We start from the raw sequence: 18,889 nt of genomic DNA, 5'->3' as shown, positions 1-18,889 counted from the left end.
AGCCGCCCTTCATTGACCAGCTGGGATTTGGTGTGGCCCCTGGTTTTCAAACTTTTGTGTCATGTCAGCAGCAACTGGTACCTAACGATTAACCTCTGACTTCGACCCCTCTTGCGCCATCTCATTCAGTGTTTGTCCCAAAATCCTTGCCAGCAAGCATCCGTTATCTCTTTGTCACAGAGAATGGAGCAAAATCAGATCACTGATTTCCATTGTATGGGAAAGTGGAGTTAATTTGTTACCTAAACATTTCATGAATCTGACATTGACTGAGTACTGTAAGTTAAACTGAGAAACTGAGCCAAGGAATTCTGATGGAGCGGGGCAAAGTAATGATTGGATGCAAGCATATGAGCATACTGTGACACAAAGAGCCAGAAGCACTTTGGACGGCACAGCATGGGAAAATATATGGCAGCTCATTTTGACTTCTCTCTACTTTTAGTCTGAGAAAAAAACCAGAATATGGCTTTTTGACTGCTGTGAAAATTGTCTGAAGTGGTTCATTCAAAGAGAATTTACACATTAATGATCAGCATGATTCAATCATTAACACAGCAAGTTTAATTAATTCCAGGAAACAAGTTAATTTGAAGTTTAAAAAAAAAAGAATGAATGAATAAGGATAAAATCAACTTATAGCAGCTGTATTTAGCCTAAACCCAGTTCACTTGCATTGCTCAAATAAGTTACCTCTATTTCTTAAGAGAAAGCCATAAAAATAAAACCTGGAGCTAAATTAATTAAAAGAAGTTTATACACATATTAAAATAGATTATTATTCAGTGTTTGTGAAAAGTACACACACAATAGGAAAGCAAGATTTTGGCAAGTTTGTTTACTGAAAATTTGCAGTAGTACTATGCTTCAGTACTGCAATCGATGGAAGATGAAAAGTAATAACTTTAGTTCAGCCTGAATTGATTGAAAATCTTTCATGGAAACTAAATATTAAGCAAACATGGATTTCATGTCTAAATCTAATGGAACTGTATTGCACTTATGTGATGTTGCCAAAAGAACAAATTCACATGATGCTCTCTGTGACCAACTTACAAAAACCCACAAGAAGAACAACTATCTCTGAATTTCTGAGACAGAACAGGGAACCGAAAACAGACTAAATAAACATTTAAAAGAAAAAGGCAGAGGTGCTGCAAAAGGTTTTGGTGTTTTGAAGGATTATCTTTGGGAAAATGTATTTTTGTCCTGTGCTACAGACTCATCAAAATTTCTACCATATAATCTTTTTTCTTTTTTTTTTTTTTGCGAAGTACAGAACATTTTGGCAGTAAATTTAATTTATTTCTCAAGCAACTAATGAGGCTTGATTTAAATGATTTTGCTCCTAAAATAAATGGGCACGGCCGCTTCGCCAGCATGAATGAAACAATCGTGTGAAATATGGCTTGTATTAGCAGAGCACCATGGGATGATCGAGGTATATTTCTGGTATCATGAAACAGACATATGGACACCACAATGATGACAAATTTTACTTTTGGGAAGCTGCTTTGAAAAACTTGTCACCTTCCATCTCTCTTTCCCTTTACAAAGTCAGTGCTTTAAGTGGATCATCGTTCAGCCATTGTCAAGAAGGGAATCGGGTCTATTAAACATCACAAAGTTTCCTCCTGAGAGTAAAAGTATGAGAATTAGTCATTAATAATTGTGACATGTGAAGCCAGACCAGTGACTGTAAAAGACATATTTATGAACTAAAAGATGTTCCGAATTAATTAGACTGTCATTAGAGTCTGGCTAGTACTCCTATCAGTCGGTGTCCCAAAGAGTGCAATGACGTCGCCCTCAGTGTGACAAAGGATGATTTCAGGCATGGTAATTAGGATTGTTTTCATGAGACGAATTCAGATTTTAATATGAGGCTTTGACTTGTGAGCCCACAGAGACACATCACAACTTCATTTATAGCTAAAAGTGAGTAACTTTTAAATCTTCACTCGAGCTTGAGGCTAACTGACAACTCATCAGTTCTGAGACAGTTTTCATGCACCTCCGGGAGCTTCAGCAGCTTTACTGCCAGACATCACAAGAAGATATTTATTTCAAGGAGTCAGCCACTTCCTTATTCATACCCTTGTATTTTGATAATGATGTGGGCTGTGTTCCTTCACCCCCCTCACCTTAGATGAGACGTCCTATGAGGCCGGCATAAAGGTACAGCTTCACACTCAGTCAGAGCCTCCTTTCCTCCACGAGCTGGGCTTCGGGGTCGCCCCCGGCTTCCAAACATTTGTTTCCACCCAAGAGCAGAGGGTAGTGTATGACTGACTGGGCTTGCTGCATGCTGCAAAGTACTGTATTGTCAGTTTGCAACACACTCATTAGATTACACAGTTTCATTTTCTGCCCCTCCACCTCCCTCTCCCCACACCCTCTCACCCTCCTAGGAATGTATCTATCCCCCCCCTCCTCTGTGTGTGGCTGAAGCAACCACATGAAACAGCATCCGCATTGTGTCCTTGTTGCCATTGTTATCTGTGTTTAGTACATATCAGCAACAAGCAATTAATGAGTTTCATTCCTTTAAGCTTTTCATGTGAGTCTGTACCGTCATCCAAGCTGTTATTTAGTTTTACCCCGTCACGTTCATGTACAGTTCTGTCATGATTTTTCTTTATTTTTTAATGTCTCAGTAGGGTGATCTGTTTGGGTCCCTTATAATATTATCTGGAAGGACCAGGCAGGGTGATTTATTTGGGTTTATCACCCATGAGGACTGTGGCCTCAGCATATAGTCTAGTATGTATTGTGCCAGGGCTTTATCTCCACTGTATGTCCACATTTGAGAGTCTGTGGGTTGAAAAGAGAGTTCAGTAAGAGCTTAATCATGTTTGCCAGTTTAATTCCACTCCCTCAATGAAATGCTCTCGATCTCCGTTACCCTCTAGCCACTAAATAACCGTTGGATTGTTGGAGTTGGCCTGTTAGAGCTGGCAGAGATCATTGGGGCTTACAGTGAGCCTTAATGTGACAATAGCAACGCAATGCCTCTGTGAAGTATGCCAGGAAGAAGCCTTTGGCATTGATTGTTGGCCATCTCTGTTGTAATTAGTACGCTACTATAAGTGCTCAAACTGTCAACGAAGTCCCGTAAATGGCAGCAAGTAGCCTAATACATTTAAAGAGAAATGAATGTGCTATCAGCAGTTAAAGGTCAGTTTTGGTGCATTTAAAAGAAAAAGAAATGCTGAATGGATTATGTTTAAGCATGCACACTCACAAACTGCTGTGATTCAAAGGTCTGACAAGCAAATCCTTCAAATTTGGCTGTTAAATTTTCTTTAATTAGGGGCTAATTAAGAGCTCCCTAAGTTACTCATGTGTAAGGATCGTTCTCCTCCTTTTAATGAGCTCTACCTCAAATGAAACAGTGAACCAACTTCTTATTGTTATATTCATGAGGCTCTGCGGAGTGTTTTTTAGTATCGAACTCATGGGAGAAGATTGGGAAATGTATGAAATTAATCACCAACACAAACCCCTGCATGAAAAATAAAAAATATTAGTATGGATGTATCTTAAATTTTCAATACATGTCCATAAAATAAAAGGTAATGTCTTGTGTGAAGTCTGCTGAATTTATTTATTTGTGCATTGCAAAAGTTGAACCTGTTAATTGTTCTGAATTCTGTTGTCAGGATTGTAAAATTTGTCCATTGATTGTGGTGTCCTGTCTGAAGCTGCATACCTCCCAGGTTCCTGTTCCTAAACCCATATATTCCCATGGTACTCTGCTTCCTACCAGGGACTAGACCTGCATCAGTAATGTTCTGCATGGTGTCTGCTTGATGCTATACATGGGCAATAATGTTGTTCTGACTGGACATGTTATGTTACTTTTGTCTCAGTGTACATTTTCATTGTTTTTTTTTTCATGTAGTTTTTTTTTTGTTAGAAAAATTTGTGTCAGCTTGTTTTTCTGTTTTGTACTTTGGCTACACTGGGCTTGCATTATGTTATTCCCTGTAATCCTGTGAGCTGTTACATTGAGAGGCAACATGTTGTCTTTGCTTTTTCAGCTTCAGTACCTCCCACCGCCCTGGGGAGACTGCAAGTCCACTCCAATGGACTCTGAATACTTCTCCACATACAGCATCACTGCATGCCGCATTGACTGTGAAACCCGGTACCTGTTGGATAACTGCAACTGCAGGATGGTTCACATGCCAGGTATGAATTCAGACTGGCTTAGCCTGTTAAAAAAATACACCAGTACTTGTGGATATCATGATTGCCATTTTTTATGTTATTTCAAACAGGAACGTCAACAGTTTGCACACCTGAGCAGTACAAAGACTGTGCTGACCCAGCTTTAGGTGAGCCCTGATGCTTTATAACCAGAATACAATATGAGTGTGGTACTTTTCCATATATTCCTGAATTCAGGAGCCCAGCAGCTGTGCCATGAGCCAGTTCCAAGCTTCAGATAACACTTTTATAGCTTCAACTTGAATGACTTTAATCTCAGATAGTGCTGAAGCAAAATAATGAGATTGCTTAAAAATTCTATTATGAAGACTTGTGATGTGAGTGTGCCTTTCTGGTTTCAAATAAATCCCACTACTTTTTGCCCCTCATTCTTCTTCTCTACAGTATTATGGCTTCAGTCATTATTTGCTTTCATGAAAGTGAACGATGGCAGCGAGTGTATTTCTGTTGTGTGCAGATATTATTAGCACAAACTGCATGGAGGTTTGTTTGAGCTTATCAAGAAACCGCAATATTTTTAAATGACTTTGATCATCCACAGACTTTTTGGTAGAGAAAGACAACGATTTCTGTGTCTGTCAGACACCCTGCAACATGACTCGTTATGGCAAGGAGCTGTCCATGGTTAAGATCCCCAGTAAGGCATCTGCTAAATATCTGGCTAAGAAATTCAACAAAACTGAGCAGTATATTGGGTAAGTATTATTTGGTATCAGTCAGTTATCTAGCATAATGGCCTCTTTTCTTCTTTCTGTCAATGTATGGAAGCTTTTGTGGCAAGGCATGACATGAGTCTCCATCGTTCACCTTCAATGTAACAATAATGAAAGAAAGTTACACAGGAAATGTGAGCAGCCAAGTAATGTAATGTGATATCATAGGCTGTGTTCTTGTCTGTCCCCTCTTCAGAGAGAATATACTGGTGCTGGACATCTTCTTTGAAGCTCTGAATTATGAGAAAATTGAGCAGAAGAAGGCCTATGAAATTGCAGGTCTTCTCGGTAAGATTCTTGCAGTTGTATGTTAAAAAAAAAAAAAAAAAGGGATGACTTTGGTATCAGCACTTAGCAGTTCCCTGGCGCACATTTCACATTGTGCTCACGCCTGGTGCTTTGAGGGTTCCTCTTTGAACTTACAAAACAGGCTGAACACAATTTCATAATCTGATGCTCTTGCAAGGGCAGCAGGGTTTGGTCTGATGAAAAGTTGGGCCTGCATGGAAACTTGTAACAATTCCACTGAGATTATACTGAGATATATGAAATTAGATGTGACAGAACTGGGAATAGTTTTCCGCGTCATTGTTCAATTCCTGTACCTGCCCATATCTGTTCATCTCTCCTTCTCTAGGTGACATTGGAGGTCAGATGGGGCTATTTATTGGAGCTAGTGTTCTAACAATACTGGAAATATTTGACTACCTGTATGAGGTAAAGTTTGATCTTTTTCATAATCACAATATATCCTGTAATGTTTTAGTATTAATGGGGTCCAAAGCAACTAAGATTTCACAGGGATTAGAGTTTTTACCTTTAATTATACATCCTCTTCATCTGCACTGTTAATTCTTTTGCCATTAAAACATTATGATAAAATGTTTTTAATTCAGTCAAAGAAGGATTTCAGATTCTTTACCAAAAGCTATGTTCACATATGAACACCAGAGAATTTATGGAGAGCAAAAGTTACAGTACCAACTGCCTCATGTTGTCGTCAGTATGACGTGGTCAGTGCGTGAATTTAAAAATAAAAACAATACAAAAGAAACACCTACATTTAATGTCATCATGAACAATGAAACTGAACATTACTGATTCACCCTTTTGTTGTTGTCGAGACAAAACAAGATTTAACATTATGATTAGTGAGCTTTAGAAGCATTAACTGCTGGAGTTAGTTGAGTGAAATAAATAGAGCTTACATCTTATCAAACCAGCAAATAAGCAAAAACTTCAATTCCCAAATGACACAATGTCAATGACTGCGATGTATTCCATTCGTGAATCATGCTTATCTAATGTTGTTTACATTTAGGTGTTCAAGGATAAAGTTCTGGGTTACTTCATGCGCAAGAAACGACCACAGCGTTGCCAGAGTGACAATCTGGTAATTTCTCAATCTCTCAGAATGCATTTATTTTAATCAATGATTGTGATCTATTACTAGATGAACTCAGGAAAAAGAAAAACAACTGAATGTCTGCACATAATAATGCTTTAATTGAACAGCACCAGAGAAAAAGCAAAGCAACAATCACATTGTGTCAACATGAGTTGTCATGGATAAATCAAATGTTTTCTTTTAGAAAAAAAACACAATATTATTATTATTTTATTATTATTATATTAATTTCCCTGCACAGTTTGAATGTAAGATGTGTAGCACTGCATGCACATAATACTTTATTTATGTCCTGACTAACAGCATAAGCAGCTTCTTTCATTCAACGTTTCCTCATGATTCATAAACTGCTCTCATTATTGGAGCAGTTGCTCATTGGAGTGGTTCCGTTCCTACTTAGCAGATAGGAGTTTTTGTGTGAGATTGGGTGACTTTGCTTCATCCTCGGCCCCCTTGAATTGTGGCGTGCCGCAAGGATCAATCCTTGGTCCGCTCCTTTTTTCATTGTATCTGTTGCTGCTGGGGTCTATTCTCCGAAGGCTTGGTGTGTCTTTTCATCTTTATGCTGATGATAGCCAAATTTACATTCCCCTCAAACGTCAAGAAAGCTTCAGTGCCACTGAACTCTTAAAGTGCACTGATGAAATTAAAATTTGGATGTCAATAAATTTTTTGCATTTTAATGATAAAAAAACAGAGGTTCTTCTTCTTGGACCTAGCAGTGTTGGTGATGCTGTCTCAGTTAACCTTGGATCCTTGTCACAGTTTGTTAAGCCTACTGTCTGCAATCTTGGTGTGAAAATGGATCAGGAACTTAAATTGGACAAACAAATTAGTGCTGTGGTGAAAGCAAGTTTTTTCCACCTGAGACAGCTTGCAAAAATAAGGTCCTCACTCTCAAGACATGATTTTGAAATTTTGATCCATGCTTTTGTAACTACACGGCTTGACTATTGTAACGCCCTGTACTGTGGGATCAGTCAGTCCTCTCTCGCACGGCTGCAGCTGGTGCAGAACGCTGCAGCGCGTCTTTTAACTGGATCTCGAAAGTCTGACCATGTTTTACCAATTTTGTCTTCCCTTCACTGGCTCCCTGTCCGTTACAGAATTGATTTTAAGATTCTTTTATTTGTTTTTAAATGCCTGAACGGTCTGGCCCCTCGCTACCTGTCAGACCTGCTGGTGAGGTATTCCCCTACACGCTCTCTGAGGTCCACAGATCAACTTCTGCTTGTGGTTCCTAAGACGAAGCGTAAACTGAGAGGTGACCGAGCTTTTTCTGTTATTGGTCCCAAGTTGTGGAATAAGCTGCCCCTGTACATTAGACAGGCTGAATCGCTTCTTGTTTTTAAGTCTTGTCTGAAGACTCATTTTTTCTCTTTGGCGTTTGACTAATTTAAAGGGTTGTTTTACTATTAACAATGTGCTGATGCCCCATTATGATGTAAATATGTATGTTTTATTGTTTCTTCTGTACAGCACTTTGGTCAACTTTGTTGTTTTTAACGGTGCTTTATAAATAAACTGGATTGGATTGGATTGGATTATCAGAGGTTATGGCCCCTATCTCAGCTTATCCCTCACACCAACACACTTTGCATATTCCCACAACATAAAGTTCATTGAACCTGAAAAGTAGTTATTGCACACCAAGGTTTTTCTTTTTCTATGTTGAATGATGATGATGAATTCAGATATTTGTGAGATTAAAGGAATGAAAAAAAACTGATTTAGGATTTAAAGATTTTATTAAGAGTTTATGTTCAAGTCAAATCCACAAGAGATAAAAAAGAAAATGCTTATCTTCCTCATGAACAAAAGAAAGGAGACATTTTGTCTAAAGCCGCATTTTGTGGAGCTTAACACACCGCAGCCAGAGGCAACTCCACTTCCATTGAGGTTTATCTAAGATGTCTGCAGGGTAGTTAAGAAATTATTTATAGCAGACATGCGCCTCCTTAATGTTAGCTGTTAGCATTGTGGTGTAGTGGTTAGCACTGTGGCCTCACAGCAAGTACCCTCTCTCTGGGTACTGCGGCTTCCTCCCACCCACAAGACATGCATGCTAGATTAATTGCTATGATTAATTGATCAGTTATTACATGTAAGTTGCTTTGGATAAAAGCATCTACCAAATCCATCCATCCATCCATCTTCTGCCGCTTATCCGGGGTCGGGTCGCGGGGGCAGCAGCCTAAGCAGGGAAGCCCAGACTTCCCTCTCCCACATTTGCCAACTCTGCGGGGGGGATCCCGAGGCGTTCCCAGGCCAGCCGAGAGATGTAATCCCTCCAGCGTGTCCTGGGTCTTCCCCGAGGTCTCCTCCCCGAGGGACGTGCCTGGAACACCTCACCAGGGAGGCGTCCAGGAGGCATCCTGACCAGATGCCCGAGCCACCTCAACTGGTTCCTCTCGATGCGAAGGAGCAGCGGCTCTACTCTGAGCCCCTCCCGGATGACTGAGCTCCTCACCCTATCTCTAAGGGAGAGCCCGGCCACCCTGCGGAGGAAACTCATTTCAGCCGCCTGTATACGAGATCTCGTTCTTTCGGTCACGACCCACAGCTCATGACCATAGGTGAGGGTAGGAACGTAGATCGACTGATAAATCGAGAGCTTCGCCTTCTGGCTCAGCTCCTTCTTCACCACGACAGACCGGCGCAGAGCCCGCATTACTGCAGACGCCGCACCGATCCGTCTGTCGATCTCACGCTCCATCCTTCCCTCACTCGTGAACAAGACCCCGAGATATTTAAACTCCTCCACTTGAGGCAGGACCTGACTCCCGACCCGGAGAGGGCAATCCACCCTATTCCGGCTGAGGACCATGGTCTCAGATTTTGAGGTGCTGATTCTCATCCCAGCCGCTTCACACTCGGCCGCGAATCGCTCAAGCGAGAGCTGGAGATCACGACCAGATGAAGCCAACAGGACCACGTCATCCGCAAAAAGCAGGGACCCAATCCTGAGGCCACCAAGTCGGATCCCCTCAACCCCTCGGCTGCGCCTAGAAATTCTGTCCATATAAGTTATGAACAGAATCGGTGATAAAGGGCAGCCTTGGCGGAGTCCAACCCTCACCGGAAACGAATCCGACTTACTACCGGCAATGCGGACCAAGCTCTGACACCTGTCGTACAGGGACCGGACAGCTCGTACAAGGGGGTCCGGTACCCCATACTCCCGGAGTACCCCCCACAGGAGCCCCCGGGGGCCTCCCTGAATAGACCTTACCAGGGAGGCTGAGGAGTGTGATTCCCCTGTAATTGGAACACACCCTCCGGTCCCCCTTCTTAAAAAGGGGGACCACCACCCCAGTCTGCCAATCCAGCGGTACTGCCCCCAATGTCCACGCGATGCTGCAGAGGCGTGTCAGCCAGGACAGCCCCATAGCATCCAGAGCCTTAAGGAACTCCGGGTGGATCTCATCCACCCCCGGGGCCTTGCCGCCAAGGAGCTTTTTGACCACCTCAGCGACTTCAGCCCCAGAGATAGGAGAGTCCACCCCTGAGTCCACCAGCTCTGCTCCCTCATGGGAAGACGTGTTGGTAGGATTGAGGAGGTCTTCGAAGTATTCCCTCCACCGACCCACAACGTCCCGAGTTGAGGTCAGCAGCACCCCATCTCCACTGTACACAGTATTGATGGAGCACTGCTTCCCCCCCCCTGAGCCGCCGGATGGTGGACCAGAATCTCCTCGAAGCCGTCCGGAAGTCTTTCTCCATGGCCTCGCCGAACTCCTCCCATGCCCGAGTTTTTGCCTCGGCAACGGCTGAAGCCGCATGCCGCTTAGCCCGCCGGTACCCATCAGCTGCCTCCAGAGTCCCACAGGCCAAGAAGGCCCGATAGGACTCCTTCTTCAGCTTGACGGCATCCCTCACTGCTGGTGTCCACCAACGAGTCCTGGGATTACCGCCACGACAGGCACCAACGACCTTGCAGCCACAGCTCCGGCTGGCCGCCTCAGCAATAGAGGCACGGAACACAGCCCATTCGGACTCAATGTCCCCCGCCTCACCCGGGACATGTTCGAAGCTCTGCTGAAGGTGGGAGTTGAAGCTCGCTCTGACAGGGGACTCAGCCAGACGTTCCCAGCAGACCCTCACAACACATTTGGGCCTGCCAGCTCTGACCGGCTTCCTCCCCCACCATCTGAGCCAACTCACCACCAGGTGGTGATCAGTTGACAGCTCCGCCCCCCTCTTCACGCGAGTGTCCAAGGCATGTGGCCGCAGGTCCGACGATACGACTACAAAGTCGATCATTGAACTGCGGCCCAGGGAATCCTGATGCCAGGTGTACATATGGACACTCTTATGCTGGAACATGGTGTTCGTTATAGACCATCCATGACGAGCACAGAAGTCCAATAACAAAACACCATTTGGGTTCAGAGGGGGGGGACCATGCCTCCCAATCACTCCCCTCCAGGTCTCACTGTCATTGCCCACGTGAGCATTGAAGTCCCCCAGCAGAACAATGGAGTCCCCAGAAGGAGCACCCTCCAGCACTCCCTCCAAGGACCCCAGAAAGGGTGGGTACTCTGAACTGCTGTTCGGTGCATAAGCACAGACAACAGTCAGGACCCGTCCCCCCACCCGGAGGCGGAGGGAAACTACCCTTTCATCCACCGGGGTAAACCCCAACGTGCAGGCACCAAGCTGGGGGCTGATGAGAATGCCCACACCTGCTCGGCGCCTCTCACCATGAGCAACTCCAGAGTGGAAGAAGGTCCAGCCCCTCTCGAGGGTACTGGTTCCAGAGCCCAAGCCATGCGTCGAGGTGAGTCCAACTATATCTAGTCGGAACCGCTCAACCTCGCGCACAAGCTCAGGCTCCTTCCCCACCAGAGAGGTGACGTTCCACGTCCCTAGAGCCAGCTTCTGCAGCCGGGGATCGGACCGCCAGGGTCCCCGCCCCTTGCTGCCGCCCAGCTCACATTGCACCTGACCCCTACGGCTCCTCCCGCAGATGGTGAGCCCACGGGAGGTGGGGCCCATGTAACCCTTTCGGGCTGAGCCCGACCGGGCCCCATGGGCGAAAGCCCGGCCACCAGATGCTCGCTCTCGTACCCCACCTCCAGGCCTGGCTCCAGAGGGGGGTGCCGGTAACCCGCGTCCGGGCAAGGGAACATTCATGCCCAGGTTGGTCGTCATCATAGGGGTCTATGAGCCGTGCTTGGTCTGGTCCCTCCCCTAGACACCTGTTTGCCATGGGTGACCCTACCAGGGGCATAAAGCCCCCGACAACATAGCTGCTAGGATCTTCGGGACGCACAAACCCCTCCACCACGATAAGGTGACGGCTCAGGGAGAGACCAAATGACTGAATAGAATAGCAGCTGCTCAACACACTGCAGATGAAACCCATACACCAAGGAGGTGAAAGTTTATATTCTGGTTACAGACATGTCCTGTCCTTATAGTTAACTGACATTCACATGTTAAATTTATTTGTTATTTTTTTCGAGATATTGTGCAGTCCACTGAGGGGTGGGAAATCCTGTCCAGAGTTACACCATTTTATTTCCCTCCATCTGGTGCTGTTATAATGAAAAGCATTTAAGTGGATTTTTGTTACAAACATTTGTTTTCTTTTTTCCTTGAGTTTATTGTATCAAGTTTGCATCCAACTCTCTTGGCAAAATGGGGGGGCTTGCAGGTACTATCATATGTGATATACAAGGGAAGCAAAAAACTGGCATGCAGTTGTTGGATTTGTGTTTGCATGAGGACAGTGCTTCTTGCATGCTTTGTTGTCTCAGGTCCAAGATTCACTGACTGTAGAAGGAAGGAAAAGAAATGTTGATTTGACTTCGCAGAGTGGAATTATGATGCACACTTTAGATTAATTTCAGCATCGTTATAAAGGAGGTTATTACCCTTATGTATATATATATATATATATATATATAGATATATGTATATGTATATACATATATATATATATATATATATATATATATATATATATATATATATATATATATATATATATATATATATATATATATATATATATATATATATATATATATTTATATATATATATATATATATTTATATATATATATGTATATATATATATATATATATGTATATATATATATATATATATATATATATATATATATATATATATATATATATATATATATATATATGTATATATATATGTATATATAAATATATATATATATATAATTGAATTGAATAATACAGTATATTATTTATTGTGTTCTGCTCCATTCATGTCATATCTTCACATTCTTATAAGAAATCATTTTCTGTACTTTTTTTTTCTAACGTTCAATATGATGGCATGCAAGTGTTTGGCCTGCCTGGTGAAAATTTCTTTTACTTTGATCAGTCAAGTGATAAAAGAAAAGAAAAGATCAACACAAAACTAAAAAAAAAAAAAAAAAAAGGATGAAGGGCAAAAATAAAAGAACCCATGTTTTATTAAATTTTAAGTTAATTTTAGATTTTATGTTGTAAAAAGAAAAAAATACCCAACTATAAATCTGTGCATCCTATTAATTAAGTATTGATAAAAATTACTTTGACTGGTATCACAGTTTATAAAGTTCTAGCAGCAAACTAAGAAAGTTTCCCTTTGTCTTTGGATGATTTTCACACACTCTTATACTAAAAGGCATGAGGCAAGTGCTGTGTGATTCTTGGCATATCTTGCATGTACTTGTCCTTTGATGTCTATCCACAGCTTTCAGTGATAATTATACCTTTTTCTGAGTTAATGTCTTCTTCGCGTCCTCAGAGAAGTTCTAAAAGTTTACTTTGTGCTGCGAAGCGCCCCCCTTCCTTTATAACTCCAATTTATTTTAACTCCATAAAGAGCTGAGGGAACAAACACTTGAGACCAATTTTCTGTCATCAAATGACCTTCTACTACTGTGTCTGTATCAATTGCTTTCATTTTCATTGTACAAGGCAATTGCTTAGAGGAGCTCATAGCTAATTACTTGAGCTAGTTTGGGCTTTTATAAAACTTTAAAATGAGCATTTCTTGGTCTTTCCTCTTCATTATATACAAGCCTTGGCTTTCACACCCTAATTAAGATCTTTCCAAGTTGTCTCAGAAGTCCAGCCTCTCGAGGTGCTTAAACAACAATGCAACTAGAAAAATATTTTCCATCTTTCAGTTTATGGCATCTGTAGATCAGACTATGTTCTGCTCAGTAAACTATGACAATGACAGAAATTTTTGCAAGGTGTGCCCAAATATTTGCATGCTGCTTTAAGCATTTGTTCACTCTCACATCCTCACTCAAACTACCTGACGAATAAGTATTTTAACTGTGATTAAACCATAGTCTGTGGTTAAGGTTGTTTTCATTTTTCTTCAGTAATCATATGTTTGGATTTGATCTTTGCCATTTCTTCTTTATTGAGAGAAACTCATTTATTTTAAAATTGAGGTGGAAACCATTTCCCACAGTATTCCCTTTAGAGCTTTAACTTATGGCATTGACATTGTGCTTTAATTTCATTTCAGTCACCCTCACCCATCTTTCTTTTCATCATGTCTATTCCAGGAGTTTCCAGAGAACCCAACCAGCCCTGGTGTCACGCCTAATCATGTCCCCAGGTAGCACACCCCATTGATAATAGATGCTCCCTCCCATGCTGTCCCCTTCTTTCATTCATACCAAAGATCATCTCATATCATTTCCTCAGTGGTTACAAACAATTTTGTTGGCAGTCAACAAAACAGGGGTGACTGACTCTAATGAGCATTTTATTGTCAGGGCAGGTCAGTCATGATGTGTTTCTGTATTTATCAGCTTAGGTGAAGACAAGAGTTGGTTGGATTCTCCGAGTGCACAAAGATTTTTCTCTCTGCACTATCCAAAAGTTGCTCCTTTCACTGAATAATGATGCTTTTTTTTCCCCCTCTGTAGGTTAAAACGCACTGCTCCTGTTAAAAAAAAAAAAAAAGCACATGACATATTTATTGAAGTGTACAAAGCACTGAACCAAATCAGATCTTTGTCTCCCCGCAGCCCAGAGGGTCAGTAAAGAGGCTATGCAGTTGAGGCTCTAAGCTAGATAACATCACTAGATGCATTACTTTGTGATGTTATCACAGGTCTGCATGCAGTGAGTTTGCACAAAATACAAACGGGTCTTTGTCTGCTGGAATAACCATTTTTGCTTCGGAAATATCCGCATTTGTTGCCCACATTTCTGCAGCTGTCAAATCAATAGGGGCCTTTGTATACAGAAGGCAATGAAGACATTAAAAAAAATGGATGTTTCAAATTCCATAGGTTTAATCATTTTACATGCCAGTGCAAAAACAGGACTAAAAATATGCTGTTTTCTTTCTCTTCTCCCTCCTTTTTATTCATATAATCCCACCATCCCCTGATATCTCTCCTCTGTGAAACATATGCAATGCCTCCTATCTCTTAACCCCCACCACTTCATTACCTTATTGATGCCCACATATGTTTCTGTCATTTTTCATCCCTACTTGAATATTCTGTCCTTCTGTCTGTGGCGTTAATAACCCTTAAACACATTTTTCTGTTTTTGCTCCATTTCACCCTCATCTCATATGTTTTTTTTTTTCTTAATTTCCCCCACACTCCCCCCGCAATGGCTGTCATTTTATCTGTGGCTCATTGCTTTCCTAAATCATTCCCCACATCGCTCCTCCCTTAATCCGGTTGAACTCGTCTCCCCTCCTTCCCTCCCCTCTGTTTTTCAGAGCACCTGTGACACCCTCCGGAGTCACTCGGACAGTCTCGGATTCACGCCGAACATGTTACCTCGTCACCCGACTTTAGGCAACTTTGAGGAGTTTGCTTGTTGACAACATAAAGTAGGAGTTTGGAGCACATCTGGAGACTTGACAGCAAACTGTGAAATAATTTGTGTATTTAGCAGGAACAGGTCGAGTGAATGCTCAAAAACAGTACAATTTACCAGTGCTTGAATAGAAATAGAATATTATCATCAGAAAAACTTAAAAATAAATAAATATAAAAAAGAGACCACTTCCAAAACAAAACTCAGGTTTAACTGCCATGACAAGGGCATCGGTATTAATTTAATTTTGGTTGTTTTTTTGTTTTTTTTTATTCTCATCAACTCACAGTGTACAATCAACAAACGTAAATATATCTAAAAAAAACAAAACAAAGGAGGGTCAGAACTGAGTTGCGTTTTCATGGTACCACTGTGCTAGTATCCTTGTTCATCAATCAAAGAAAAACAAAAGATGTGAATATGGATGTGTACCAGTGTTAATGAAAAGTGTTCCAGCATCTAACTAAATGCTGCGCTGAGTGACCTTATAGAACAGCTGACCTTGGTTTTATATCTGCTCCAGTTTAAGAGGTGATTGTTGGTATAAAGAGCTACTGAGACCCAAATCAAGACTAGACTTGTGGTCAATATTGCCTTTTGCTACAGTGAGGCTGTGAATTGCCTAAACTATTAGACGACTGTGCTTATTCGACTTCAAAACAGGAATAGCATTTTTCATTTGTACATATGCAAATACTGCATTTTGTTTCACGTGGATCCTTGGATGACTCAGACTGGCAGTGGATATTTTTGATGACTAGTCATTTTTTACACACAGTCCAGTCAGAAAAGAAGACCAGGAAGCAAAAAAGGCAGTTGATTGTATCTTTATATAGCTGACATTTCAGTTTTTTCATTAGCATTTCCCATTTTCGGGACACACATCAAATTTATCTGCCCATTTAATGGGTACTGTTCCCTGATATAATTTCAGATGATATAGCCAGGAGATGCTATATCTTCTCCATCACCAAAGAGGCTCAATCAGGTATCATTATCCATTCTAATTACTGATAAATGCAGTGGTAGTAACACTCATAATCTATGATCACAATGATGACCTCATTATCATACGTGATTAGGTCCAACTGAAATGATTACTGTTGACATTGTACAAACGGTTCTAACTCAAAGCCTGATAAATATTTTATTCTTTTGGTTGGAACGTGAGCAGTGTCTGAAGAAGGAAATGGAAAAAGTAAAGTTAAAAGTTAAAGTCTTATAGTTGTTATACTCTGTTGCTGCACCAGACTTCTGGACACCACCACAGAGCTCTAGTTTTCTAAATCGATTAAAAGTAAATACACAGAGGATTATAAAATAAGCCCCTTTTTTCCCTAAAAACCTGCATTAAAACCTGTAATCTCATTTTTGTTGTTGACTTTGTAACTTTATGTAATGTACCTACATTAAAACCAGTTGTTAAAAAAACATAAAAGACAAAAAGAGATCTAAAAGGTTATGCATTTGCTATCAAGCCCATGAATAATATGCTACCAATCACCCTTAGAAGTCACATAATATGATAAGAAGGTTGACCTGTGTGCAGTCTGTCACCTAATGTCTATGTACATTAGACCTTTTTTTTTAAAAAAAGCTCTAGAGTCCACAAAAACATTAATTAAGATCAAGTGCAAAGCAAGCAGCACCATGAAGACCAAGGAGTCCAACTGAGTTAGAGAAAAATTTGTGACAAAGAGAAAAAAAAGTTGGGTTAACAGATAATATCCTAAACATTGAAAAATCGCACAAAGCACCATGAAATTCATCATTACACAATGGAAAAATATGGCACCACAATGAACGGGCTGCTTAGCAAAACTCACTGAGTCAAAGATGCCATTAATCAGAGAGCTAACAAAAACCCTGAAGGAGCTGGAAAGCTCAACAGCAGACTGGAATATGTCTGTCAGACCATTATAAGCTGTACCGTCCACAGAGCTGGGCTTTATAGATGGCTGGGCAGAGAAGGAAGCTATTGCTAAGAGAAAAGCTTTTCCAAAGGCATGTGGGAGATCCAACATACAAATGGAAGCTAAAAATTCACTTCTTAACCATAAACCTGAAAAAAAAAAATGCAGCTTGATGCAAACCCAGGGGGGATTATTTTCAATGGCAGGGACTGGGAAAGTGGTCATGATTGGGTGAATGATGTAAAGTACAAAGCACAGGGATATTCTTCAGCTTCAGAGGTTTAAGACCGGGACAGACTTTCACCTTTCAGCAGGACAACGACCCTAAGCATGTGCTGCAAGGCAAATAGAAACCACTCAGCCTCTCAGGAGATAGAGAATGGCGCCTCGTGGATACATTACCTCCATTAAATGGGTTGATAACATTTGACTTAAAAGCATTTAGGAAATGTCTCTAATTTCCACTGAATTTGTTTGCACATAAACAAGTGGAATTTCCTTTGTCTTTCTAGTCTGTTTTTTCCATCATAGTGTCTTAAAGGTATTCATCAGCACAATCAGCGATATGAATCTATTCTCTTTAAGAGTTTTAAAAAGCTTGCTGGTGACATTCCTGAACTTAGCAGAAATGTGTAAATACATGCAATCAAATGCCATGAAGAAATTCCACACTGTTCATGTGAAGCATATGTCAGATATGTATAAATATAGGTATATAGCGATAGATAGAAAACGTGTCTCTTTATTTGTCCGACAAATGAATTTTTATCTGGGTGGACCTTAAGTGTCCTTCTAGGAGATTAAAACAGGACAGAAAACAAAAGATTATTAGAACAAAGACTTTTTTTTTTCTCTCAAAACATCAGAACCATGCACCTCAGCCCCATTTAGTTTGGTTGATTTGTAAAAGAAATGCATTGTACAATTTTACCACTGTATCAGATTATGATTATTATTCCACAATATGTAATAGGTCACAAATACCAGTTTGTGATATATAAATGATCAAGTATAATAAACTATATTTACCCATCATACTTAACGTACATAACATTTCTTCTAATCTTCGTGTCAGTCTACTTCCTCTCTTGTTAAATTTAACACTGTGTCGTTTAAGTTCTTGATACTACAGTGATGGATTTGTAGGTTCTTCTTGCTGGAATGTCAGAGCAGTTTTTTTTTTTTTTTTTCATGTGCAACTTTCAAGTATAACACAGTCAAAGTAAGTTATGTGCAAAAGACTATAGCTTTATTACTGTGTTTTGTGTATTAGATGACTGTTGATGTGAAGCACAAACCCTTGGAGATTAGCCATCCCTTGAAAGCCCATGACCAAATGTCTGTGGTTGTGACTGCCTTTTGTGGCTCCATTTCTAACTACGCACACTGTTACACATGATGTGTCCACAGGTCCAGCACATTCGGGAGTAAGAGCAGAGCCGGAGCTTCCCTTAAAGACAGACTTCTGGAAATTTTACTTTTCAGGAAACAAAAGGGGTAAATTTATGCTGTTGTCATGAGCAATAAATGCATTAAGTCAGATACCCCTGTAATTGGACTGATGTGTGTGGGGTGGTGGGGGGGCATAATTTGGGGTTTCTATTTTTGATTAATGGCATATCAAACATCATACTGGGTCTAGAGTTAACAGTTGCCAACGGCAGAATTTGATGTATGACAACCGCCATCCAAATACGAGACATGGATGCTGATTCATGTCACACTATGATGCTATTCTGATAATGCTGCATTGCAATGACAACTTGAGTGTGGTCATGTTGGATTAAAAT

At 41.1% G+C, this 18,889-nt stretch overlaps 1 protein-coding gene across 1 annotated transcript in view; it reads left to right on the top strand.

Moving 5' to 3' along the window:
• The window catches only part of asic1c (acid-sensing (proton-gated) ion channel 1c), a gene marked incomplete at both ends in the record, with an annotated part of 19,458 nt that extends 4,294 nt beyond the window's left edge, over positions 1-15,164 (top strand). Inside the window, 9 exons of the mRNA XM_079243347.1 lie at positions 1-77; positions 4,044-4,194; positions 4,284-4,340; positions 4,775-4,928; positions 5,143-5,234; positions 5,584-5,663; positions 6,268-6,339; positions 13,908-13,960; positions 15,086-15,164. The exon at positions 1-77 is cut by the window's left edge and continues 51 nt beyond it. Of these exons, the coding sequence (XP_079099473.1) occupies positions 1-77; positions 4,044-4,194; positions 4,284-4,340; positions 4,775-4,928; positions 5,143-5,234; positions 5,584-5,663; positions 6,268-6,339; positions 13,908-13,960; positions 15,086-15,164 (815 nt within the window). The remainder of the gene's footprint in view (positions 78-4,043; positions 4,195-4,283; positions 4,341-4,774; positions 4,929-5,142; positions 5,235-5,583; positions 5,664-6,267; positions 6,340-13,907; positions 13,961-15,085) is intronic.
• Between the last annotated feature and the right edge of the window lie 3,725 nt (positions 15,165-18,889).

Source organism: Telmatherina bonti (assembly GCF_933228915.1).
Source record: "Telmatherina bonti genome assembly, chromosome: 7".
Taxonomy (NCBI): domain Eukaryota; kingdom Metazoa; phylum Chordata; class Actinopteri; order Atheriniformes; family Telmatherinidae; genus Telmatherina; species Telmatherina bonti.
Note: the sequence above shows the minus strand (reverse complement) of the source record. Positions and strands in the feature narration are given on the sequence as shown.